The 26,620-nt window shown below is 39.1% G+C and overlaps 1 protein-coding gene across 2 annotated transcripts in view; it reads right to left on the minus strand.

Annotated features, from left to right (window-relative positions):
* The window catches only part of git1 (G protein-coupled receptor kinase interacting ArfGAP 1), a 58,882-nt gene that overhangs the window by 22,926 nt on the left and 9,336 nt on the right, over positions 1-26,620 (minus strand). The window contains exons 2-14 of one of the 2 annotated variants that reach the window (XM_061925622.1): positions 18,634-18,767; positions 16,193-16,305; positions 13,025-13,130; positions 12,593-12,679; positions 12,366-12,496; positions 12,186-12,280; positions 12,065-12,107; positions 7,748-7,774; positions 7,199-7,247; positions 5,609-5,681; positions 5,096-5,193; positions 4,165-4,276; positions 1,740-1,864 (exon numbers count right to left, since the gene is read on the minus strand). In XM_061925622.1, the coding sequence (XP_061781606.1) occupies positions 1,740-1,864; positions 4,165-4,276; positions 5,096-5,193; positions 5,609-5,681; positions 7,199-7,247; positions 7,748-7,774; positions 12,065-12,107; positions 12,186-12,280; positions 12,366-12,496; positions 12,593-12,679; positions 13,025-13,130; positions 16,193-16,305; positions 18,634-18,767 (1,193 nt within the window). The remainder of the gene's footprint in view (positions 1-1,739; positions 1,865-4,164; positions 4,277-5,095; positions 5,194-5,608; positions 5,682-7,198; positions 7,248-7,747; positions 7,775-12,064; positions 12,108-12,185; positions 12,281-12,365; positions 12,497-12,592; positions 12,680-13,024; positions 13,131-16,192; positions 16,306-18,633; positions 18,768-26,620) is intronic. The other variant, XM_061925623.1, reaches the window with a different exon arrangement.

Raw genomic sequence — 26,620 nt, forward strand, 5'->3', positions numbered from 1 at the left:
GCTGCCGGCGACGGCCGGGTATGGTCCCGACGCTCCAGCGCCATCCATTTTCAGGGCTAGTTGATTCGGCAGGTGGGTTGTTACACACTCCTTAGCGGGTTCCGACTTCCATGGCCACCGTCATGCTGTCTATATCAACCAGGGTGAGCCCCACCCGTTTCGTGAGCGCACTGCGCGCGGAGTGACCCCTGTTACGCGCCCCCGGCAACGGGGGTGGCGGGCAGGTAAGCTGCGCGGGCGGAGCGCGCGGAGTGACCCCTGTTACGAGCCCCCGGCCACGGGGGTGGCGGGCAGGTAAGCTGCTTACCTGCTGCGCGTGACGCCGGCCGCGGCGAAGGCGGACGAGGCGGGGTGTCGGTGCGGTGGGCGCGGTGGTGACCCTGGACGTGCGTCGGGCCCTTCTCGCGGATCGCCTCAGCTACGGCTCCCGGTGGGGCCCTCTCGGGGGAAGGGGCCTCGGTCCCGGACCCCGGCGAGGCGTCCCTTCTCCGCTCCGTAAAAGTGTCCATCTCTTCTATTTTTTTTTTCTTCTGTTGTGGCATATGCTGCAGGTGCCTGCTCGTTTTTCGTATGTGGGTAACAACATTTAACTATGTATATATATTTCCGAATTGGTTCAACTGCCACCCGCCTGAATCTATTTAAAATCTTTTTTTTTTTTTTTTCAACCGCCCGACCCGACCCGCGGATAAAATCTAATTTTTTTTAATTTCATCCGCCCGATCCGCGGATAATCCGCGGACTCCGCAGTTGTGCCCGCAAACCGCGCATCTCTAATATATATATATATATATATATATATATATATATATATATATATATATATATATATATATATATATATACACAGTAACAAATAGAATGAATAGAACTAAATAAAATCTAGCATAAATAAAAAAAATAGTATAGATGACTTAAATAACATTCATAATTATTTAATAAAAGCCAAATCAAAAAGGAGGGTCTTCAGCCTACCAATAAAAAAGAAACTTTCTATGCAGCCCTGAGGTTAAGTCAAGCTCTCAGCTTGAGGAGGAGGATAAAGTATTATTTTCATCTAATCGTGGCATGCGCACAGTGTACAATTTCAAAAGATAAATTATGATACATTTGGAGAGTGTGGGCGTGTCTTCATGTGCGATCTGGGAATGCCTCCAGAAATGAACATCTTGCAGACAGACTCAAAAAACAAGTTATAAAAGTGACTGGGAAGCAAAATATAAACCAAACCATATCAAATACATGACTATCTAGACCACAAGGAAGTGTTTTAAATGTAGATTAAAATCATAATAGGTCCCCTTACAGTACTTTCCACCATCTAGTGAAAGATAATTTAGTTGTTCTCTCTATTGCTATAATTCGCTCGCATAGATAAGATATGCAAATATACTATATTTGTTGTATATAAATATAATGTTTGGACAAATTAAGTGACATTGGATAAAGTCTTGTAACACATACTTTGGTGGCTGGGAATTGCTGCCCAAATAATGAATGTACATTTTGACCAAAAAAAGCCTAGCATCTACAGCATTTCAGTGCAGTTCCCCTTTCCTCTCTCTGAGGACAAACAATGGCTGTCTAACAGGACTCCGAATACGACTGGTGATGTCACTTAAGGGCTATGTGGCAGCCTTCAGCCCTGTACAGCATACAGGAACAAGCAGTTATGGAGGAAACCATGAATACGCCTCAATGTTCTACATCTGAATTGTTTGTGTGTTTGATTAGCATACCTTTGCACGGTTGTTGCGTTGCGTGTTGTTGTTATTTTGGGTTGTGAGCTCGCTGTCTGTATCTTCATCAGATGCTACACTGTCGTAGTCATGCTGGTCATCGTCAAAGCCTAGGTCCAATGGGTCTGAGAGGGAGAAACATGTGGAAATTGTGATGTTAATTACATTAGTTACATTTTTGCATTTCATTATGTCTCCCAAATGTGATGCAGACATTTCTTCTGCTACACAAAATGAAAGTGAAAGTAAAAAGTAAAGCGAAATTAGACATCGTAAACAACTCAGTGGAGAAGCAGAGAAAACATTTATTGCACGCCTAGTCCAAGCTGCACAAATGTTGCAACCATTATCAAGGATAAAGATGGTATCTTTGAACATCAGAAAGGAACTTGTACTATGAAATGTACAGTGCTAACTAAGTAGCCTAACGGTTTCATTAATGAGACAAGGAGTGTCCCGATCCAATATTGATATCGGTCCAATATAAAAACTAAAAAAAGTATCGGAATATATCTGATCTCTGATATAAGTGCTCTGATACAAGCAGTCCTGCAATACAAATATGCAACGCAAAGCTTGACAGCCAGTTAACTGCTAAATATTTTACAAAAATCACACAAGGTGGGTCTTCTCTTTCATTTTAGTGAAGTACTTTAGAAAAAACTAAACATGGTAGGGTCTATACTACTAGGACCTAGCAGCTACATAGCAGCTAAGCACCCAATAGCATAAGAGCTAGGCGCACAAAATAAGTGTTCATAATTGAACAATAATGCTGTCTAAAACAAGACATTTTTCAATACAGTGTAAACAAGTATCAAATAGTTATAGTTGCATATTGCTTAAACACACAAAGTATTTAAGGCAGAAGCGTTTTAGAAAGTGTCCAGTAACAAATGTGTCCGCATCATTCAACTTACTGCAATATTATTTGATTCATTACTAAAGTTGGGAATTTTTGGGCACCTCACGATTCAATTACGATTCAGGAGCTACGATTCGATTAAAAATTGATTATTAATTTATGTATATTGATGCAGTTTTACATTTGTTTTCGTTTCACTAAATAAGCGTTTATTACTTGCAACTTTTAAAACAGTGCATTTTTAATAAGAAACACTTTAATGAACTCCCATCACATTTATTAAATAAATGAAAATGTGTGCAAAATAAGATCATAAGTGCCCTAAAATAACGAAGCTGCTCGGAGCTCTCGGTGAAGTGGCTCGCTGCAGTCAGTCAAATTTTAGAACTGTCTTCATTACTTTATTTACAATAAATCAATCAATTGTCGATTATTGATGTATGTTAATCGATTTTATAATCGATCATGTCTGAATTGTGATGCATCTAAAAATGTATTATTTCCCGAACCTTTATTCATTACTGTGGCCATTAAGTGTCACTACAAAAACAGTTACTCCTCTACTTCCATTTAAAATACCAGATCCATCCATCCATTTTCTACCTCTTGTCCCTTTCGGGGTCGCGGGGGGTGCTGGAGCATTCGAGCATTAGGTGGGGTACACCCTGGACAAGTTGCCACCTCATCGCAGGGCCAACACAGATAGACAGACAACATTCACACTCACATTCACATTCACACACTAGGGCCAATTTAGTGTTGCCAATCAACCTATCCCCAGGTGCATGTTTTTAGAGGTGGGAGGAAGCCGGAGTACCCGGAGGAACCCACGCAGTCACGGGGAGAACATGCAAACTCCACACAGAAAGATCCCGAGCCCGGGATTGAACTCAGATGGTTATTAATGAAAAGGTTAGTGTTTCATACCGTTGTTGTCTGAGTAATTTCACTTCTTCAAACATTTTCTAACATTCCACATTACAAAACACTAAATGTATGAATTGTGTTGATATCGTATCAATTCAATATCAGTATCGTATTGAAAGTGAAATAGTTGTATCGAGACACGCCTAACTGACACTTTTTCCTCCCAATAAGCTTCTTATCCCTCTCTGACAATGCCCCTTTCAGGGTGCAAGACAACAACAAGAATACAAGTAAGAAGTTGTTCCCTTTCTTCAAATCATTTTAATTATTGAATTCAATCTTTTTATTACTGTATTGTGTAAGTCTTTAATGTGTACAAATTGAATGACACAGGTGTTCATTTAGCTATAACGTCCGACTTACCCTTAAACTCGACTTGTATCACACTCTAGGAACGAAACTCATTTGTAACCCAAGACCCACCTGTATTCAAGGATGTTATTGTAAATTCAGCAAACTTCTATAGATAAAACACATTTGTGCATCATAGAGTTGTATGTATGTAAGCTGTCCAGTAGCTATTTAAAGTATTAGTAATTAAACTATATAGCTGTAATGCAGCAAGCTTAACAACCAAATTAGCCACCAAAAAGTATAGCAAAACTTGTTCAAACACTTCCTTTTGTTTCTCACCAGTTGGGCTGCTGAGACCTTTCCCCTGCTGTCTCCTTTTGGCATCGCTGAGGATGTCTATGATAAGTGTGGCAAACTCCCGGGCATTGAAACGGGCAAGCTTTTGACGACCCTAAAAAAGAGAGATAAAGAGAAGATATTAACAGCTAAGATGTTTTACTAATTATCCCTCATGCTGGCCAAATTACAATGTAGTTAAAATGTATGAACTATCATTAGGTTTTTTCAGTATACAAATTCAGCCGTCAGCTTGTGGTTCACTGCCAGTGAGAATACTGTGGTCAAAGATCATGTGCTGTGGAAAAACACAGTCATACTGAACACTTGGAACACACAATTACAAACACAAATACGAGCAAAGAAAGATATTTAAAGTAACAAGCTTGGAATCGTACTTTACCATGAATTGATTTACGTGGACCCCAACTTAAAGAAGTTGAAAAACTTATTCGGGTGTTACCATTTACTGGTCAATTGTACGGAATATGTACTGTACTGTGCAATCTACTAATAAAAGTTTCAATCAATCAATCAAAAAGTACTGGAACTACAATTAGAGTACTCTTTAGTATTTTCTGTCTTTTTCGCCATGAATAGTAGTTATCAGGATCATGAACTTTCTTATGGCTGATCAAACATGGTGATCTGTTTGTTTTTACTTCATGTAGTAAAAAATAAATGATTACCATTACAAGTCACACAGGTCAAGATGAACTATGTGTGAGGACATCAGGGATTTATTTTTCTTCACACAGCAAGAGAGTGAGTAAAGGGGCAGGATGGAAACAAGCTGCTAGTTTCACACTCATACTCTTTAAAAACAGAAAAACTCCCAAGTTGGCGTTTGCTTTGTTTTCCATTATGTGAACCTCTTTGTATATTGTTTTTGTCAGTTTATACATTATAAAATTGTATGCGAGTATGGCTTTACCTGGTTCCGTGTGGCAGAGTACTCAGGGTTGACTGGTAAAAAGGGCACAGCGCTTCTTTCTGTTACCAGAGTGCTGTGGTTCTGCGTAGTTAGCCACACTGGGGATGAGAAAGAAAAAAAAAAATGTGTGCGGTTCAGTAAAATCGTCATCTTAGACTGCCAAATGCTGACGAGTGGACCAAAATATCCACATGCATAACTCTATTTTGTGCCCTCATCCTGCCTGTTCTTGTCACTTACCTCCAGCGTTACTGAAAAGAAGTAAATTCCCCTGCAACTTGTATCGAGAGAAGACACTCCAGAAAAGAGACTGAAGAATTTGTGAGGCAATTCCCCGTTTAGTCTTCCCTCGTCCGTTTCTCTCCCTCCTCCCTCACTCTGAAACATTTTTTCCTTCCCTCTGAAGTCAGTTTCTTAATTTTCAATGTCTGCCAAACACATTTTTTTCCCTGTGTGTGTGTGTATATATATTTTCTACTACTTAACAGATCACAGCTACTGGATGAGGCTCACCTGCATCGTTTTCTCTGCGATCCACTTCATCGTACACATCCATTGCGAGCTCTTCAAACAGCCGGTTATTCAGCTGTCACACAAAAAGGAAAAAGGCCATAGGTAAATATAGTCATATAGTTCTGTACCATCAAAGCAACAAACAACGATCTTATTGTAGGCCTCTTTGATGACACTAATCATTTTATTATTGGGTATTGGTGATGGGTGGGTGGAGCAGAGTGATTTGTGATGGAGAGCAGGAAGGACAACACTCTGTTGCTAATTTATTTAATTAAATTTTTTTACTAGTACATAAAACAACTTTATGTAACTGACACAGCATTAGCTTGGCACCATTCGAACCTAAATTGACCAAATATTAGAAGTATTACCTTGTAGTTCCCATGTTTGCTAAGCAAGCGGCCGAGCCAGCCGGTAACAGCAGTGGAAAATGGCAAATAGGTGTGTACCCCAGACGCCCCTACTACTACTATGACCAAATGTGTGATATTTACATGAAAAAGTGACAAAAGTCTTAGCCAATTCAAATGCAACTGTCCCCAAACTTCTAATGCAAATCTAAAGAAATGTTGCCTATCATTTACAATCCCTTTGTTAGACAAGAACACAGATGTATTTTCTTTCTGTGCATTCTAAATCATCAAAAAAATGCTAGCTAGAGGCAGCTAACAAAGCAGGTAATGGTGATACAATATATTCAGTCTATAAAGGACTATTAAAAAACATTTAAAAAATCTTGAACAATTGTTTTACATACTGTAGGCACATTGATGATAAGATGTAATATTTACAGTATTTTGGTAATTCTAAGCATTTCTGGAACTTTTTTTCTGGGCGCACTGATTTCACAGAGCAACGATCGCTATTCCCGTCAACATAAAATAACAACCTCTAACCACGGCAGACTACGTGAGCGCCAACGACGACTACTTTGGGACAAATGATCATCCAGAACCTTATATTTTTTTCATTCTGGCTATAGGAAGGATGAGCTACACGTTTTAGAAGCAGGGTGATAGGCAGACCCATCTATAGTGAAACATTACACCATCATGTGCTAAGTGCTAAACTGAAAATGCAAAATACAAACATAAAAAAACAGTTATTTACAAAGTAGATCATTTTAAAAGTTTAATTTCATAATTGACCAACTTTTCGGCTTATGGCCACAACCTTTTTACTATACAGGTCCGAGTTGTGATTGTTAATCTAGCAGTAACTTTTCCAAACTCAAGAGGTGATTCAGCAGCAGCAGCTCAGTAGTTAGCTTACCTCTCTGTGAGCAAGGCACTGTGTTACTAAAAATAGTTATTCTCTTAAAATAATAATGTTGCTATAACTTGGTCAATGTGCATATAAATGGAGCGTTGTTGGCGGGTCTTGGATATTTTTTAGAGGGATTTATAGATGGAGTAGAAGAATCCCATTTTTTCCAAGCTGTTTCTTTCTAGCAGTATTTAAATATTTAGAAGGCACAGAAAAGGGAAAAACATGTGTGTTCTTGTCTCACATAAGTATTGTGAATTGTAGGTACATTTAAAAAAAAGTGCAGTTCCCCTTTAAATACCACAATTCGAGCCAACTCACCGCTTGTAGCTTCTTCTTTGCAGCCTTGGCTAGTTCTGAAAGGTCCAAACTAAAAAACACAGGTAACAACCCTAAGACGAGCACCTTAAATTCACAACGGAGTGCAATAAACCAAGGGACAAAGGGTGATAAAAATATTACAATGGAGAACACGGTAAATGAGACATGAGAGAGACATAAGGGACTAGGGTAGAGAGGGAGATGGCGGAACATTTGGATTGTTGTATGTTGGATGTCACATTGAACGGGCTTGTTGAGGTTCATTAGAGTTTCTGAGGGAGGATGAAACTGAGGTGGTGAAAGCTACAGCTGGGCAGCTAAAAGCTGCCAAGCTGCCGCCTTGCTACTTTAATAATTAACCCAAGTTAATCTACTGCTTCTTTGGCTATTAGTGAGACAAAAAAAATCTTAATGATGTTCTTCCCACTTAGAAAGCTTTTTGTACAACAGGGAATCACACCACAGATAGGGTTACAGAAATAGTGGTTAAAATGAAGCAAGGTATTTGTTGGGTGGGGGGGAGAGGAGGAACAAGAAAAGTAAAGATACCTCTGTGTCGGGCACTTAGGACGAGCTCTGGCTCCATCAAGCGAAGCAAAATGGAGAGAACAGAAGACGAGTGAGAAAAAGGAAGAAACAGACAGAAAGAAGTGTAGAGAAGCCACATCAAAACCGCTTAAAATGTTCTTATCCAAAGATGAACCATTTAGAAAATTAAGTAAAGTAAGATAATATTCCTTATTTCTAACAATAATGATCCTTGTGGATCATTAAAGTTTGTCTAAGTTTGTCTGAGTCTAACAATATGACAATTTCATATCACAGCCATTGTGACCAAAATTATCACGGTTATCATTACTATCGCTGTATTGTTTAATGTGCTCAAAAAGTACTAATACACACACTGAACTCTTTTGACAAAGTAACCTTTTTTAATAACTAAAATAAATAAGACACACTGGTAGAATACCCACTATTTTGCATGTGTTGTGTTTTTCATGCTTCACTGATAACACCATCAGTTTTAGTCACTATTAGTCTTAGTATTTTATCTGTTTTATTGGTCAAGCTTTTATTGTTTTAAATATTGGTTTGTACTGTAGCAGTTTAAGATGCATTTAAATAAAATGTGCATAACAAATAAAATCTATTATTATTATTTATATTTATTGTGTCCCACTCTGTTTGCCGATCCTTGAACGCATCGTTAAACACCTCAATCTTTTTTCTTCTGAGGAAAGATAGCACAGCTTGTACAATGTTAAGTTCAATATGCACGATTGAACATCTTAGTTGCTCAGACAGAAATGTGTTTATCTAAGATTGGGGTATGCCGCCTCTTAATGGATAAAGACGTAAATGTCTCTTGTTTTCATGGTAGCATTTAAGCTAGCGAGTTGGCGCCAGTCAGTCCGTGAGTTAATGAAAGTAAAGTTATCAATCCCGGTTTTTGGATAATTTTAATTCAAAACAGTGATACTAACCTTCGGAAGTTTTACCATAGTTATCATTATTACCGTTTATCGTTACATCATCATTTGCAATACAACACAAAATTGAGTAGACCTCTTATTATATCTTTTCATGAGACCACACTGATAAATTACTCTTTGACACAATGTTAGTGTACAACTTGTTTAACAGTACAGTAGATGATGTTGAGTTATTTTGAAGTGACAGTAAATTTACATTGTTATATAAGCTGCACACTGACTACTTTGACTTGTATCAAAGTGTAATTTCTTCAGCGATATCTGATGAAAAGATACAATAAAGTACCAGCAATTGCAGAAATGTGTGGCATCATGATAATGATATCTCTTCATGCAAATGACAGGGTTGAAAGGAGAAAAAAAATCATATCAGTTTATATTCTGCGGCATAATTTTAGTTCAGTAAAAACAGCAATGGTGTAAAAACTATTAATCTGTTTAGTCCAACATAACTGTCAACATTTTTGTTGGTGTGTCACAAACAGTAACACTATTCTCATTAAACCCATTCAGAAAAACGTGTATCAAGTAGATCAAATCTATTGATTAGAAATGTAACAAAATAAACATGTACCTTCTAAATAGATAAATCAATATTTATTTTTCTTAGCTCAGGGTGGTGACGTAACAAAGTAGCTGTGCATGTTTGTCGTGTGTATTGTATTTTCATGAGACACTTCCTACATACTGCTAAGTACTTATCCAGCTTTGTCCCACCCACACTATAAAAGCTGAAGTGAGTGCAAACTTTTGATTTCACCGACGCTGATGCATCTTTAATTATAACTGAATCTCCGGAGTCCGACAGTGTAGCGCCTTTATTTATTTTTCATCTGTGACTAACACCAGGGGCAACATGAGTGTGCCCTACAGGATGCCGCAGTGTTGTTGTTTGAAGACATTGCGAAACATAGTGCTGCAGCTATTAATTATTTCATACTTGCCAACCTTGAGACCTCCGATTTCGGGAGGTGGGGGTGTGGGGGGCGTGGTCGGGGGTGGGGGGCGTGGTTAAGAGGGGAGGAGTATATTTACAGCTAGAATTCACCAAGTCAAGTATTTCATATATATATATATATATATATATATATATATATATAAATATATATATATAAGAAATACTTGACTTTCAGTAAATTCTAGCTATATATATATATATATATATATATATATGTATATATTTATTTTATTATATATATATATATATATATATATATATATATATATATATAAAAATAAGAGAAATACTTGAATTTCAGTGTTCATTTATTTACACATATACACACACACATAACACTCATCTACTCATTGTTGAGTTAAGGGTTGAATTGTCCATCCTTGTTCTATTCTCTGTCACTATTTTTCTAACCGTGCTGAACACCCTCTCTGATGATGCATTCTGCTTCGTCTCCTTGTTGTGTGCGCAGTTGTGCACTGCACTCTCTAAAAGCCATAGATGTTATTGTCACATATACATGTAGTGTAGATGGCAGTATTGTCCTGTTTAAGAGTGTCACAACATTGCTGTTTGCGGCAGACGAACTGCTTTACGGTAGACGAAAACGTGACTGCTGTTGTTGTGTGTTGTTACCGTGCTGGGAGGACGTTAATGAAACTGCCTAACAATAAACCCATATAAGAAACCAAGAACTCGCCCTCCATCATTCTACAGTTATAACGTGATTGGGCAGGCACGCTGTTATTATTGTGGGAAAGCGGACGTGAAAACAGGCTGTCGACACGTCACTCAGGTCCGCATGGAGCTGGAGGGGGCGTGGCCTCCAGCTACGCCTGAATTTCGGGAGATTTTCGGGAGAAAATTTGTCCCAGGAGGTTTTCAGGAGAGGCGCTGAATTCCGGGAGTCGCCCGGAAAATCCGGGAGGGTTGGCAAGTATGGTTTATTTTAACATTGAGAAATCTATTGGGGCGGCATGGCGTAGTGGGTAGAGCAACCGTGCCAGAAACCTGAGGGTTGCAGGTTCGCTCCCCGCCTCTTACCATCCAAAAAAAAAAATTCGCTGCCGTTGTGTCCTTGGGCGGGACACTTCACCCTTTGCCCCCGGTGCCACTCACACTGGTGAACTGAATGATGAATGATAGGTGGTGGTCGGAGGGGCCGTTGGCGCAAATTGCAGCCACGCTTCCGTCAGTCTACCCCAGGGCAGCTGTGGCTATGAAAGTAGCTTACCACCACCAGGTGTGAATGATTGATAGGTTCAACATGTAAAGCGACTTTGGGTACTTAGAAAAGCGCTATATAAATCCCAGTTATTATTATTATTATTGATTAGTTTGTTAGATTAATTGACCAATTCCATAAAACAGTATTTTAGACCCCATGCGTATTTTAGATAAAAATCATCAATATTGCACTTTTAACATGTGTGCGTTAATAAAAATCTGCTGTTCGCCTCAATACAGAACACAGCACCTCCACATCCCCGCTCTCATGTGCGCTCAATTGCAGCGACTGTGTGGAAACTATGGCTGCAAAGTTCCAATTTTTACTACACACACTCATTGAACGATTAATCGAAGCTTTTTTCCAATCTAATTAATAAATGATTCGTTGTTGGCGTGTGTGTGATCCAAGATGGCTGATGTGCCAGTCCACATCTTTATCAACAAAACAATATATAACGTACCAAAGGGTAAAATACAACAGTTTGAGAAAAAGAAAGAAAAAGAGTGTTTTGATTAGCAAATCGTATATTGAATATCAGGACAGTTTGATATTTCGTCACACTCCTATGACTTACTGTTGTGAGGTACTGTTTATTTGATTGTGTATTCTTCAAGCTCAGGAAGTCAGAAAAAAGCTGAGCTAAGTAATGTTGAGCTTGATTTATTTTGGCATGACTGCACTTTTGGTATCCCATTTGCTGCTGCTGATGATGAAAAATCCAAACACACATCAAGTATCGAAATCATTACATGGAATGACCTAGGCATTTAGTAAAAAAAAAAGATTTTGCAATTTCTGAAGGGAAACTTAAGTGTTGAGGAAAATGTGACTACACTATCAGACTCAATCACAGCTCAAAGACTCAGCTATCAACTAGTAAGGCTAATCTCTGCAATTTCTGTCATTACAATGCAACTTGACATTATCTCTTTAAATATTTCAAACTAAAATCATTAGAGGTTTTTAATATCACACACATTTGATGGCATCTTCTCTCAAACTTGTCTACATTCAGAAGACTCACTTCAAAGTGGTTTGATATACTCTCTGGTGCCACCTTCTGGTCACAATACTAAAGTGCATCAAAACAGTAACTGAATCTAGTTTTGTACAAAACAATGCACAATACTGTGAAAACACATCACTCATGCAATACCAAAGAAAATAATCATGTCAATGGTCCATACCTATCTGCCATTTGAGGAATGATATAATGTCCATTCTTGTGATCTGAAGAAAAATGCAGATTAATGTAAGGAAGCTGCTAATGCACTATTGTCAGGAAAATATCTTATTAACAGGGCATACCTGGGCGTCGGCCACACAGGTAGAATGCCAGCCTGTCAGTCAGTTCATACTGACACTCAACCAGTCGTTCTGCAAGTTCTATGTGACCCGCCTGCCTGAAACGAACAATAGGACCAAATTACTTTTGGAATACTTTTAACTTTTATCAGCAGATGTACTTGAAAACCATGTGGGTATTACCTGGCGTAATCCATGGGTGTGCGTCCATTGATGTCGGGGGCTCCAGGGTCGGCGCCGTATACCACGAGTAACTCAGCTTGTAAGATTTGCCCTGCCTTGGCGGCTACATGCAGTGGGGTAGTGCCCTTCTCCTGGTAGGACAATGAGGGAGGTATATACAAGCATCACTACAGCCGCAAAGTAGAATAGGAATTGTGTCATTCGTAAATTAGTGTCTTTTTGCATACTGGATGGAAGAAGTTGGCCTGAGCACCAAGGGACAGCAGCCGAAGACACGTCTCTAAACTCCCTGTCCGCACACTTGAGTGAAGTTGCTGATAAGAACACAGAAGGCAGTAGTCAGGCAAATGAAAGGAGAATAAGAAATTGACACAGGGGAAAGATTAAAAATAAGGCTGAGATAAAAACAGGCACAACATTCTTATTAGCCTAGTGATGCTCCACTGCAGCACAGCTCATTATTACATCCTGCTTTGTCATTCAAATGTTCTCCTATGGGGGATTTTTTACTGTATCTGTCAGTCTGCATACATGCGTCTATGTGTTTAGGTGTGGGACATCAGTGCATGAAAAGTCCTTTTTGCTTACATGGGCAATTCCTTGAACTGGCTGAGTCCAATTCCCTAATTAACCTAGGCTGGCCTCAGTTGTGTTTTCACCTTGCTAAGGTCCTTGGTAGTCACACCGTCATCGTCGCGACAGGGTAGTTTGTGCACAAAGGCCAGCATCTGGTACTTGGCTCTGATAAACTCGGACTTTGTGGGGCTGCAGAAGGAGAAATTGTAGAATAAAATGAGCAATTAGTATGAGTACACTCTTTTAGGGCTGTTTTCAAATAGTATTAACGATTAGATTACGAGGAGCCTGATTCGACTATCACAAATCGTCAGACGTTAAACCTTGGTCTTCTCTGGAGTTAAGTACCCAATGAAGCCCCCTGCATACAGCATGTGTGTTGGGAGGATAGATAGATTGTGTTCATCTTTGGTAATAGACCCTTGTGGGCAGAGTCGCAGACAAATAGATTTTAGGGAGTAAAAGATGGTTCTTATCTGCTTACAATTTTGGCTGTCACTAGAAAATAGGGCTGGACGATATGGCTGAAAACTATATCACAATATTTTTTTTATATTGATCGATCATAAAAAGTATCAATAATTACTTATTTAAGCCTGCCAATAAATATGGTAAAACGATTTCCAACTTACCATGGGTGCTATTTATCAGTGGAGAGGGTGTCTGGTAGCCAGGTAGGATGAGTGCGGCTAAGGTAATAAAATAATTAAAGTAGATTTGAAGATAGTTGCAGATTTGAGGAACTTGGTGAGTAGTTTGGGAAGCTACTCATTAAACCAGGGGTGTCAAACTCATTGTAGCTCAGGAGCCGCATGGAGGAAAATCTATTCCCACTTGGGCCGGACGGGTAAAATCATGGCATAATAATTTAGAAATACAACTACCACAACTTCATATTGTTTTCTTTGTTTTCCTTTAGCCCAAAATAGAACAAGCACCTTCTGAAAATAATCCTCTTGACAAAACACTTCGAGTTAGTTGAAAAGTCTGAGTAAAAAATCGGTGCTGATTCAAAAACACCATGAAGAACACAATTAACTTAGACTTAAACTCAGTGTATCTACAAAGCAATGGAACTTTAAGTCACAGCTCATCTACTGTAGATTGAACACAAAACAAAATAAAGCATAAATAAAAATTCTATGTATCAACTACCTAATTTGTCATTTCCAAATATTAATCCTGTGCTAACTCAACAAACCATACAAACTGAGGTAGAAACTATTCAAGAGGCTTGATTTACTCCCTTCCTTCCTTCGAGGCATCACTGTGTATCGATAGAAAATAAAAAGCTGCAATGTGTAAACAATTTCAACAAACCAAAAATAAAAACTTAAAATACTGACAATATTGCAGTAAATCACACACTGTTCATTTTCTTAAAATTTGCACAGAAGACATTAATTTTCACAGAACGATATCAATGTGCAGTGTTTCATGCAGCATTTTAAGTGGGGTTACCAATTGTTTATTTTACTCCTGTTTGTTTTACGCTGCGTCGAGGGAGAGGAGTCGCAGCCACGCTTTAGTGTGTACCTGTTGCTTGGTATACTTGCTCGCCTCAGTATAAATTATTTGCTTGCCTAACAAAATTACTATTGCGACATCCAGTGGACAAATTTAGAACAACGGTTTATTTCATTTAAAAATGCAGTTCAAGTTACACTTAGCAAACTCGTCTCACGGGCCTGATCCAGCCCGCGGGCCGCATGTTTGACATCACTGCATTAAACAGACACATTGGAAGTGTCAAGATGTTGCCGCACCCTCTGCATTAAAACCAACAAAACTGAAGACAAGTTTCTTTTCATGAGTTGATCTATCACTATATTAGTTTCTCTTCTCACTCCATGCAGTGAATCCACTGTGAGACATAAAGACTGTGCAACCAATATTGGTAGTCAATACCGTTACGTGATTGGATATTAGCGTTCCTCCCACTGCTCAGTGACATTTCCAGTTTTCTGGGTTCCCAAAGCGCGAGTGACTTCATGGAATGAATCTTGCTACATAATTTCTGCTTTCTTCCGACCAAAAAATATAAATATATATCAAATACTTTATCAAACGCATTTTATATTGATATCGATTATGTGTCTATCGCGATATATTGATAGCATTTTATCGGCCCAGCCCTACTAGAAATCGATCGCTGATTCCTGTTGTGAGTTACAAGTTTGAAACAGCTGGCTGTGTTTTTTGGCCTCCCACAACTCTCTCTATGTCTAAAAACTATTTGTATGCACACAATAATCTTTAACTAATAGTGTTTAAAAGACGATACTACATAGGGGAATGGACTGGTCTGGACGTGCCACAGTCAGAATGGAAGCTCTCCGTGCTACAGCACGCATCTGGCCGGCCGAATCCCACTGAAAGCACCAGAAATTGGACACGGCGCACGCCCGTACACACCGCCTAGCCTCGGAGGTGTGGCTCTTTTTGCTGGTAATGGCAACTAATGAACATAAACTTTGCTATGACTCTACTTCTTCTACCTAGTCCATTTTTAGGTCTTTTCGGTGCAGCGCCAGAGCCGAGGACCTCACTAAAAAATCCTATCTCTACAGTATTTATCTGTTAATCAGAGTGGTTTAGCCTTTTTTTTAGGTGGAAAAGTCGCAAATTAGATTTAAAAAGTTGCAAATGAGATCTCTGTTTATTTCACTTTAATGAGTGTGTGAATGTGAGTGTGAATGTTGTCTGTCTATCTGTGTTGGCCCTGCGATGAGGTGGCGACTTGTCCAGGGTGTACCCCGCCTTCTGCCCGATTGTAGCTGAGATAGGCTCCAGCGCCCCCCGCGACCCCAAAGGGAATAAGCGGTAGAAAATGGATGGATTGTATTCCTTTTATATAGCTGAAAGAAAAACCTTATAGCGGCTAGATTTGCAGTATTTGATACCAGTTATTATACACTACTATATTATTATTTCTCTCGTTAAAAAACAACAACATAGTTTCAACTGATCATCAACTATGCACAAAATCTTATGAATCAGATTCGACTATGAAAGTCCTTAGTCGAAGAGAGCCTTACACTGTTTTACTCAATAACAAGACATTACTGTTTAAAATTAGAATACACCAACAACACTATTCATAAACATTGTCATCCCAGTGTTACTTTGTCATATAAAGTATTCTTGCATGTTAAATTAAATTAAACGCATTTAAATGAAAGGCATGTAAAAAAAAAAGGAACACACTTACTCGACACAGAACACATTTTGTGGTGAGTGAGGATGCTTACTGGACTTTGTCCTGGGGGTTGGGTTTTCTTCGGCCGCTCTGCACCTGGGCAGGGTCCAGAAGACTGTGTTCCCATATTGAATTGGCCCCATTGCCGGCCAAAGTTTGAACCATCTGAACACAAAGCACATATTCCATTGAACAACTGAAGCAGCACAACACAACTCAAAAGCCTGCATCTTTCCATTCAGTCTGACTGTGCTATCTTTGGGCTTGCAACTTTCGGTCATTCGCTTATGCCAAATTTTCCTCTTGCACATTTTGACTATTGATATGTCTCTTCCGACAACTTCCTGCTACTCAAGACCGATATCGATAATTTGTTTATATCTTTTTGTATGTACATTGAGTGCAGTTTGTGCACACCTGGAGATAAGAAGCAGTCAAACAATGGTATATTTGACGAACTATACCTGTAGGTTTGTCATAATCAAATCTCACATCACTTCCACAAATCAGTGTAGCTTATGTCCTGATTAGGAATGGATAAAGTTTACAGTTTAACATATTCCAATAGCAAATTGGTAATTTAAAAACAGTGGCGTTGCTTAAACAGTGCCCTAACCAGTACCTAAAACTTTTAAAACATGCACATTTTTGTAAAAACATCGGGAAGTCCTGTGGGGAGTGCTCAGGGAGTATGGGGTATCGGACTGTCTGATTGTGGCAGTCCGTTCCCTGTATGCTCAGTGCCAGAGCTTGGTCCGCATTGCCGGCAGTAAGTCGGACACGTTTCCAGTGAGGGTTGGACTCCGCCAAGGCTGCCCTTTGTCACCGATTCTGTTCATAACTTTTATGGACAGAATTTCTAGGCGCAGTCAAGGCGTTGAGGGGATCCGGTTTGGTGGCTGCAGGATTAGGTCTCTGCTTTTTGCAGATGATGTGGTCCTGATGGCTTCATCTGGCCAGGATCTTCAGCTCTCGCTGGATCGGTTCGCAGCCGAGTGTGAAGCGACTGGGATGATAATCAGCACCTCCAGGTCCGAGTCCATGGTTCTCGCCCGGAAAAGGGTGGAGTGCCATCTCCGGGTTGGGGAGGAGATCTTGCCCCAAGTGGAGGAGTTCAAGTACCTCGGAGTCTTGTTCACGAGTGAGGGAAGAGTGGATCGTGAGATCGACAGGCGGATCGGTGCGGCGTCTTCAGTAATGCGGACGCTGTATCGATCCGTTGTGGTGAAGAAGGAGCTGAGCCGGAAGGCAAAGCTCTCAATTTACAGGTCGATCTAAGTTCCCATCCTCACCTATGGTCATGAGCTTTGGGTTATGACCGAAAGGACAAGATCACGGGTACAAGCGGCCGAAATGAGTTTCCTCCGCCGGGTGGCGGGGCTCTCCCTTAGAGATAGGGTGAGAAGCACTGCCATCCGGGAGGAGCTCAAAGTAAAGCCGCTGCTCCTCCACATCGAGAGGAGCCAGATGAGGTGGTTCGGGCATCTGGTCAGGATGCCACCCGAACGCCTCCCTAGGGAGGTGTTTAGGGCACGTCCAACCGGTAGGAGGCCGCGGGGAAGACCCAGGACATGTTGGGAAGACTATGTCTCCCGGCTGGCCTGGGAACGCCTCGGGGTCCCACAGGAAGAGCTGTACGAAGTGGCTGGGGACAGGGAAGTCTGGGCTTCCCTGCTTAGGCTGCTGCCCCCGCGACCCGACCTCGGATAAGCGGAAGAAGATGGATGGATGGATGGAAGATGCCTTTTTATTTGTATAAAATCTTGTGACATTCAAGTTGAACAAACCAGTAATTTGAATCCTTAAGTGACATAAGTGAAACGATAAATAACTAATACATTTAAAAATTCCGGGTGTTTCTAAATGCAACCTTGCTTGTCCTAACCGTTTAGAGGAACTAGTGTGTTATTTTTTGGTGTGTCTATTGGTTAGTTTAGTGCTGTGGTGCTGACGACGTTGAGGGCTGCTGTTGCGTGTTAAGGTTGGCAATAAAATGTAAAAAGGGCGTCAGGCTCTTTGGGCTTCTGTTCCATTTTAATTTTTTTTTACCATTTTACTGCCGAGCACTTGTTGCAGGTGGATGAGTCTGCATTCACTTCAATAAAGCACTGACAGCTTTTTCTTTTTTTCAGTGTGGATACAAGTGGGTGGCCAGTGAGATTTTAATGTGTCAAAGCCAGGTGTTGCATTTATCCCCTCACAGAGTGTTTGCAGGGCATTTGGTTCAGGCGGGACACGGGTTGTATTCCTCTAATAAATAGTGAGGTCTGCTGATGTTAGAGGCAGTTTAGAAACTCTTATGAGATACAAGCGCTTGATTTGTTTATCCGAACCCATATACAGCACAGTATGGGTAAACCTTCCTCATTGACCTCATTATGCTATTAGATTATAAGTGTGACTTCATACCAGCAACCAATATGTAACCAAAAACCATTCACTTACTCCTCAATCTGGAATAGTGCTTATCAGTGTCCAGTTTCTCAGTATTACCTGCATTAATGCGGGCGGCCATCCGCTGTGCCTCAAATGCTTGACTATGGAGATATGGCGTCCTAAACTGCGGTGAACTGAACAGCATTCATCGCAGATCAGTACCCCTCGGTTGATACTGGTCCAGCCAGGATCTGTAAAACAACAACAGATGGTCTTTGTAAACATACTTTATACGATGACACCTTTCAACACGGTAATAATGGTTTAACAAGCTCTTTCCCGACATGCAATCGTCTTCATAGTACAATAAGAAGATGAAACTCCACCTTTGCTTTCCTGTCTATGAAGTCAAAAACGGATATCCAACGTTGTTCGAGGTCATATTAAATGCAAAAGACCATTAGCTTCTGAATGATGTTATCTTCTTTTTATTACTGTTTAAAATGTCAAAATGAGATATAAAACATTGGCTATCCAGCCAATAAAAGTTTTATGATGGCAATGGTCTGATTAAATTTCCTCACTTTTGTACGAGAAAAATTATTATGAATTATGGATTTGAACAAATTGGACGGTGATCAACGTTCCGCGGATGTTTGAGACCTGTGTTAAACTTCAGAGGTATTGTACGTAGATCCTGAAACCTGGTGTCTCTCAACACATCTGAATTCAGATGACTAGCATTAATACACTTCAAATTAGGTTAACCTAAAGGGGACATTTTATGACCTTTTTCTAAATTTTTGGTCCACATAACATTAATGGTGGTTCTTCGGTCAAAGTTTTGCAGAGAATGTTTACAGACCTTTTTCAAGTCTGTCAGGATGTGCCGTTTTGTGGATTGGGGTTAGTTAGTTTTAAATTTTCCTGAGGGAACTCTCCTGAAGGAATCAATAAAGTACTATCTATCTATCTATCTAGTCATTTACATGACTCCACGGTGGCAGAGGGGTTAGTGCGTCTGCCTCACAATACGAAGGTCCTGAGTAGTCCTGAGTTCAATCGCGAACTCGGGATCTTTCTGTGTGGAGTTTGCATGCCCGATTGTAGCTGAGATAGGCTCCAGCGCCCCCCGTGACCCCGAAGGGAATAAGCGGTAGAAAATGGATGGATGGGCACTTTGACAGTGTCTTCGCCCCGCCATCTTTGTTGTAGTTTTTAGCACTTCCATAGCGAGTCTACTGACAGATTAATTTCAAGCTATTCGCTACTTTGTATTAGCAATGGCAACAGCATGTGCATGTACCCTTCAGACTGCCCCACAACAAGAGGATAGCGAAAAAGAAGGAGCTTATTGACAACATCGTCGGACTACAATGGCGGATGCGTGCAAAGCACTTTGGGTAAATTTATACCATATATGGATAGTCCGCAGACGTCACAGGTCCGAAAACATCACAAGACAGAGCAAATTCCAAACGGCTCATTTAGAGGATGTATGAAGGAAGGCAATATTGTTTTATAAATATCTCTGCAATGCCTTCACAGTTGTATTTTAATATACATGACTTACGCGGGTCCCAAATTTGGCCTGGGCAATACATCGATTTTATCGATGACGATTTAAAAAACAAATAATCTATGTTTTTTCTCCTCTTCCTCCGGCATACTTTTTGTCCCCAGAAGCTTCCGTAGCTTCCACCCTTCGCCTTTTTTCCTTAGTGGAGTTTCACAGATCTCGCAAAACATGGCAAATGCTAACGCTAATGAAATTGAGAGATTTGTTCCAAAGAAAGAAAAGTGTTGTTAGTAGTTTAGGTTTGCGGAAAAATAAGTTGAACAAATGACTGCACACAACAAAGTTTGTTTAAAAAAGGCAGCAGCAAACAAACTTAAACTTATTCCTGCACTTGAAACTAAAGTCACCGGCCAAGTGCGGGAAATGCAACTCTTTACGATGCGAACAAGACTCCAACAACAAACTCCTGTTAAAAGCAGCTTACTGTGGTGGAATTATTTACATGATGTACCATGTATGAGAGAAAGAAGCACAGTGTAGAACGATCACTAAAGCAGTCACGCTGCACACCGCCAAGATGTGGTGCATCTACAATGAAAAAAGCCTACGTTTATCCACTTACTAAAATCTATAGTCCTCTTAATGTTTTACTTGGTTATATTTTTGCATACCATGTACAACACTAAATTGTATTTATAGAAGTATTTTATTCAAGACAGAAGTTTAAGTTTTGCACTTTTTTAATCTCAATGTTGGAGATTATTATTTATTTGCATGCCATGTGCAACACTACATTTGTGTTAACAGAAGTCATTTGTTCGAAACAGAAGTATTGCCTCCCAAAGGAAACTCTTAATTTAGATCTTTGAAAATGATTCGATAAAAAGTCCAATTTACAGTATATATGGTTTAAAACAGTGTTTTTCAACCTTTTTGGAGCCAAGGCACATTTTTGTTCATTGAAAAAATACGGAGGCACACCACCAGCAGAAAACATTAAAAATGTAAACTCGGTAGTTGATATTGACAGTAAAAAGTAATTGTTGCAATTGTTGGATATAAATTCAAACCATAACCAACATGCATCAGAATAGCTATTGTCTCAAAGTAGGTGTACTGCCACGACCTGTCACATCACGCCGTGACTTATTTGGAGTTTTTTTGTGTTTTCCTGTGTGTAGTGTTTTAGTTCTAGTCTTGTGTTCCTATTTTGTTGACTTTTCCTGTTTTGGTGGCATTTTCCTGTAGCAGTTTCATGTCTTCCTTTGAGCGCTATTCCCCGCACCTGCTTTGTTTTAACAATCAAGACTATTTCAGTTGTGCGGACGTTATCCTTCTTTGTGTGGAAATTGTTGATTGTCATGTCATGTACGAATGTACTTTGTGGACGCCTTCTGCTCCACACGCTGGAAATCTTTGCTGTTGTCCAGCATTCCGTTTTTGTTTACTTTGTAGCCAGTTCAGTTTTAGTTTCGTTTTCCATAGCCATCTCTTAGCTTCAATGCCTTTTTTAGGGGCACTCGCCTTTTGTTTATTTTTGGTTTAAGCATTAGATACGACGTTTACAAAGCAATTAGCTACCTGCTGCCACCTACAGATATAAAAGAGTATTACACTGTTGCTCTGCCGAGCTCGAGACAGCACCGACACTCAATTTGCAGATCATAATTACTGGTTTGCATAAAATATTTTTAACCCAAATAGGTGAAATTACATAATCTCTCACGGCACAGCAGGATGTATCTCGTGGCACACTAGTGGTTGAAAAACACTGGTCTAAAAAGAACAACATTTTACAAATATGAATTTTGCTAAGAGTAATATGCAGTGTAATCTCAATTATTATTACATTTTATTAGTTTTCAATCAAATCAAATAAAAACTTGTTAGGCGTTATCTGTCATTTGCATTTATTGGTTCCTATAAAAAGTAAGGGGAAATCGGAAATCGATTTTTTTGTGAAAAATTCTGAGATTATATTGCCAAGGCCTATCCCAAAAAACAACAGCAGGCACCAATAGATTTAAAAAAAAGTTGGTTTTGCATAATAAGGCCCCGTTATCACACAACAGAAAAGTTATTAAATTATAAAATGCACACAAAAACACGTCGTATATGTTGCACTAGAGCAATGGTGTCCAAACTACGGCCAGCAGGCCAAATGCAACCTTTTGGCGTCTACAATTTGGCCCGCGAAACGGCACAAGTTCAACACATAATTTCACCAGAGGCAGTATATCTATAGCATATATACATATCCAGTGGTGTGATTGCTGCAATTTTGTCACCATCTCGTGGCCAACATAGGTAACTCTGCCATTAATTGTATTTTGTAGACATAGATGCACAGCATTGCATTACATTACCCAATCCAAACAACCTTCCCTATCACGGTGCAGGGAAAAAAATCAACCAGTACAAAAATTCAACAAACATGGCTACAAATAACACAACCTGCTCATTGAACTTTGTGGATATTATAAAAAACGTCCAATCAATATAAAAAAAAAAAAATCAAAATGACACCCATTAAAATCCATTACAAGGGATGATGGGTGAAATGTAAAACACTCTCTCCACACCTATCCATGCTTGGTGCATATTAGCTGCTTGATATTTCTGATTGACTAAAAAACCTTAAGGAGGTTGTCACGAATGTAAACAAGGTCGGAGTTGAACTTTCACATACTCTTACTAACCAGTGATATTATTAATTATATAACCACTGTATTATAATAATATGTAATCATATATATGTAAAGGCTTTATATGTGTATATATATGTGTGTATATATTATGGTAGAAAATGTATATATATATATATATATATATATATATATATATATATATATATATATATATACCGTATTTTTCGGACTATAAGTTGCAGTTTTTTCATAGTTAGGCCGGGCTCCAGTGCGACTTATATATGTTTTTTTCCGTTTTTATTATGCATTTTCAGCAGGTGCGACTTATACTCTGGTGCGACTTATACCCCGAAAAATACGGTATACACACCGTATGAAAAAACTGCAACTTATAGTCCGAAAAATACGGTATATGTATATATATATACCGTATTTTTCTGACTATAAGTTGCAGTTTTTTCATAGTTAGGCCGGGCTCCAGTGCGACTTATATATGTTTTTTTTCATTTTTATTATGCATTTTCGGCATATACATATATATACATATATATACATATATATATATATATATATATATATATATATATATATATATATATATATATACACATATACCGTATTTTTCGGACTATAAGTTGCAGTTTTTTCATAGTTAGGCCGGGCTCCAGTGCGACTTATATATGTTTTTTTCCGTTTTTATTATGCATTTTCAGCAGGTGCGACTTATACTCTGGTGCGACTTATACCCCGAAAAATACGGTATACACACCGTATGAAAAAACTGCAACTTACAGTCCGGAAAATACGGTATAGGTATATATATATACCGTATTTTTCTGACTATAAATTGCAGTTTTTTCATAGTTAGGCCTGGCTCCAGTGCGACTTATATATGTTTTTTTTCGTTTTTATTATGCATTTTCGGCATATATATATATATATATATATATATACACACACACACACACACACACACACACACACACACACACACACACACACACACACACACACACACACACACACACACATACAGTATAGTTACTTTGCATGCAGTCTGTTTTCAGCCCCTGGACAAATGTTTTAAACCCAATGCGGGCCCCCAGTCAAAAGGTTTGGACACCACTGCACTTGAGACTCAATGTACAAGGTTGATACACTCCAACACACAATCCAGGCTGTATTTAAGTGAAACGCTTGACTGCACTCTAATCTGGTTATCATTTCCTTATAGATTAAATGTCTATCACATTCTTTAATAAATGCAGTCACACAAAGTTCAGCCAGCACATCCCTGATGCGTGAACAACTGACACAGCATGCACAGTTGCACACATTGCACAGCTATTAGTCATTAGTTACAATATATACATTTGCACACATGTATGCTAAAAAAACAAAAAAAGGACACACTATCTTTATACGTCCCTTTCAGATGGGATTAACATGCCCGAGCAGTGAGCAGAGGGTGTTAATGGGGCTAAAATAGTCCATTTGATGAGCTGAAATGCTTAAGTGCCCGCAGAAAACATTGGCAAAAATGGGTTTAAAATGTGCTCAAGCCTAGCTGAGAATAGTACCCTCAGCTAGGCTTAATCAGCTTAATTCTTTGATCTGTACAAATAAATATAAAAGTCCCCATAGGCTACATCTCTTATTTGCTTAGCTGAGCTCTCACATTCAATGCAAAGCTGCAAAATTACGGTAAGCCATTAGATGTATTGGCAGCAGCATGTTGACAACATGTATTGTGTACATGACCCAATTTTCTCTGAAATGGGTCATAAATCAGAAAAACAAAAAAATCATTTTTAGTGCAAACATAGAGAGGTAGGGAGAACATATTTGATAGTCCGTATTCTTTATTGTAGGTAGATATTTTAACAGAGACACAGAATATAAAAAATATATATAATGTATGGTAGTGAAACTTTTTTTTTGGGGGGGGGGGGGGGGGGGTATAGGTTATTTGTTTAAAAATTAAGAGTTTGAGGTTTGAGCAACAGGCTTCCACAGCTGGCGCGGAATAGCAGACTGGCCTAGTAATACAAAGTTAGTCGTTTCCACACAATCTGGTGTGATAGAAATACTTTTGGTGCTTTATGGCAATGTTGTTCCGTCAAAATCTAATTTGTTAAACGTTTAAACAAGTAAAAAATGAGCGCGATGCTAATTTTTGTTCGCCTGTCAATGGGGTCGTCCAATGTATCTTAGCAACGGCTTAATAGCCAACTTTTATCCTGTATGGTTTCAGAGCTTGTTTCAGTTTATACCACGCTCTATTGCCAGGATTCCTATATGCATGTGCACTTCATGTGTATATTAATGTACTTTCTTTTGTGTGCTTAGTTTTTCAGTAACTTCATCGTGAACACTTTCGATAAACAACTTCAAATTGAAAGTTTTTTCATCTCTAATTTAAAAGGACTGTTTATCTATGAGCCGAACTAAATTCCAACATTTAGGGATGGCACATTATATGTAAAGTGGTGTACAAAGTGCAGCCTGCGTTACATTGTAGTAAAGAAATAAGCAGCAGCAATGAAAAAATCAATATAATGTACCATAGAAAATATATACTGTACAGACCAAAAGTTTGGACACACCTTCTAATTCAATGCATGTTCTTTATTTTTGTGACTATTTACATTGTAGATTGTCACTGAAGGCATCAAAACTATGAATGAACACATGTACTTAACAAAAAAAGGTGAAATAACTGAAAACATGTTTTATATTCTCGTTTCTTCAAAATAGCTGCCCTTTGCTCTGATTACTGCTTTGCACACTCTTGGCATTCTCTCGATGAGCTTCAAGAGGTAGTCACCTTAAATGGATTTCACTTCACAGGTGTCAATAGTTTTGATGCCTTCAGTGACAATCTACAAGGTAAATAGTCATGAAAATACAGAAAACGCATTGAAATGAGAAGGTGTTTCCAAACTTTTGGCCTCTATTGTATGTTGATACTAATAACCAATAACGCAGATTTGTCTTTAAATAAATGTATACATTTTTCGAAACTTTTAAAATAAATAAAATGACGCCCCGCCACCACAGATAGATTGCCGTTATGTGAGTAACACTGTTTGTCCGGTGTTTTTAGCAAAAAGCTCTGTGAGAAAGAGACTCCTGTAATGTGTAGATTAATTTAGTTTCCGATTGTTCCTCTACAAAAATGTTATTCTGTCCTAGTTAAAATAAATGTACCACAAGGTTATGAACCATATGTGTCTTTGTGATAGACACTTACAAAATCAGCAGAGAATAAAATAATTATCCCCCCCACTGCACATTTCAGTATACATGATTAATGAATACGACTGAAAACATCTGTCCAGGGAGCATTCAATATTTCTCATTTGCCCCTAAAAATAACAGACTATTGCATTATAGAATCAGATATTTTGGCATCCTAAAGATTGTACTGAAAAGACAAAATTTGGTACTTTCCTAGGTACTGTATGTATTATCCCTGGAGCTCTGGATTTTAACCCGAGGCAAACACGGGCAGCAATAGAAAAAACAGGAGACATCTGATATTATGTAACATATTGGCTAAAATGCACATGCAATGCACAAATCTCTTCTTAAATAAAGCATGCAAGAGGGACAAGTGGTAGAAAATGGATGAATGGATGTAGTTTACAAGCTTGACACAAGAGTCCACAAGGCCATGGTGTGACACTATCGCCTTCTGCGAGTTACCTGCTACTGTCTCCGTCAGTAATCCTTTGCAGAAATGTCATCACCTAGCAGGCCACATAGCTGGGTGGTAGGGAGGTAGTCTATCATCTATGACCAGCTCAGCATTTTGCAGAACATATTGCGTGTGTGTGTAGTGATGGGCACCAAATCTGGTACTTTTTTGGTACCGATCCCACCGATCCTACCGAACACCAATTCACGTAAAATCCAACGTTGCCATGTTACGGAC

Source organism: Nerophis lumbriciformis, linkage group LG30 (assembly GCF_033978685.3).
Source record: "Nerophis lumbriciformis linkage group LG30, RoL_Nlum_v2.1, whole genome shotgun sequence".
Lineage (NCBI taxonomy): Eukaryota > Metazoa > Chordata > Actinopteri > Syngnathiformes > Syngnathidae > Nerophis > Nerophis lumbriciformis.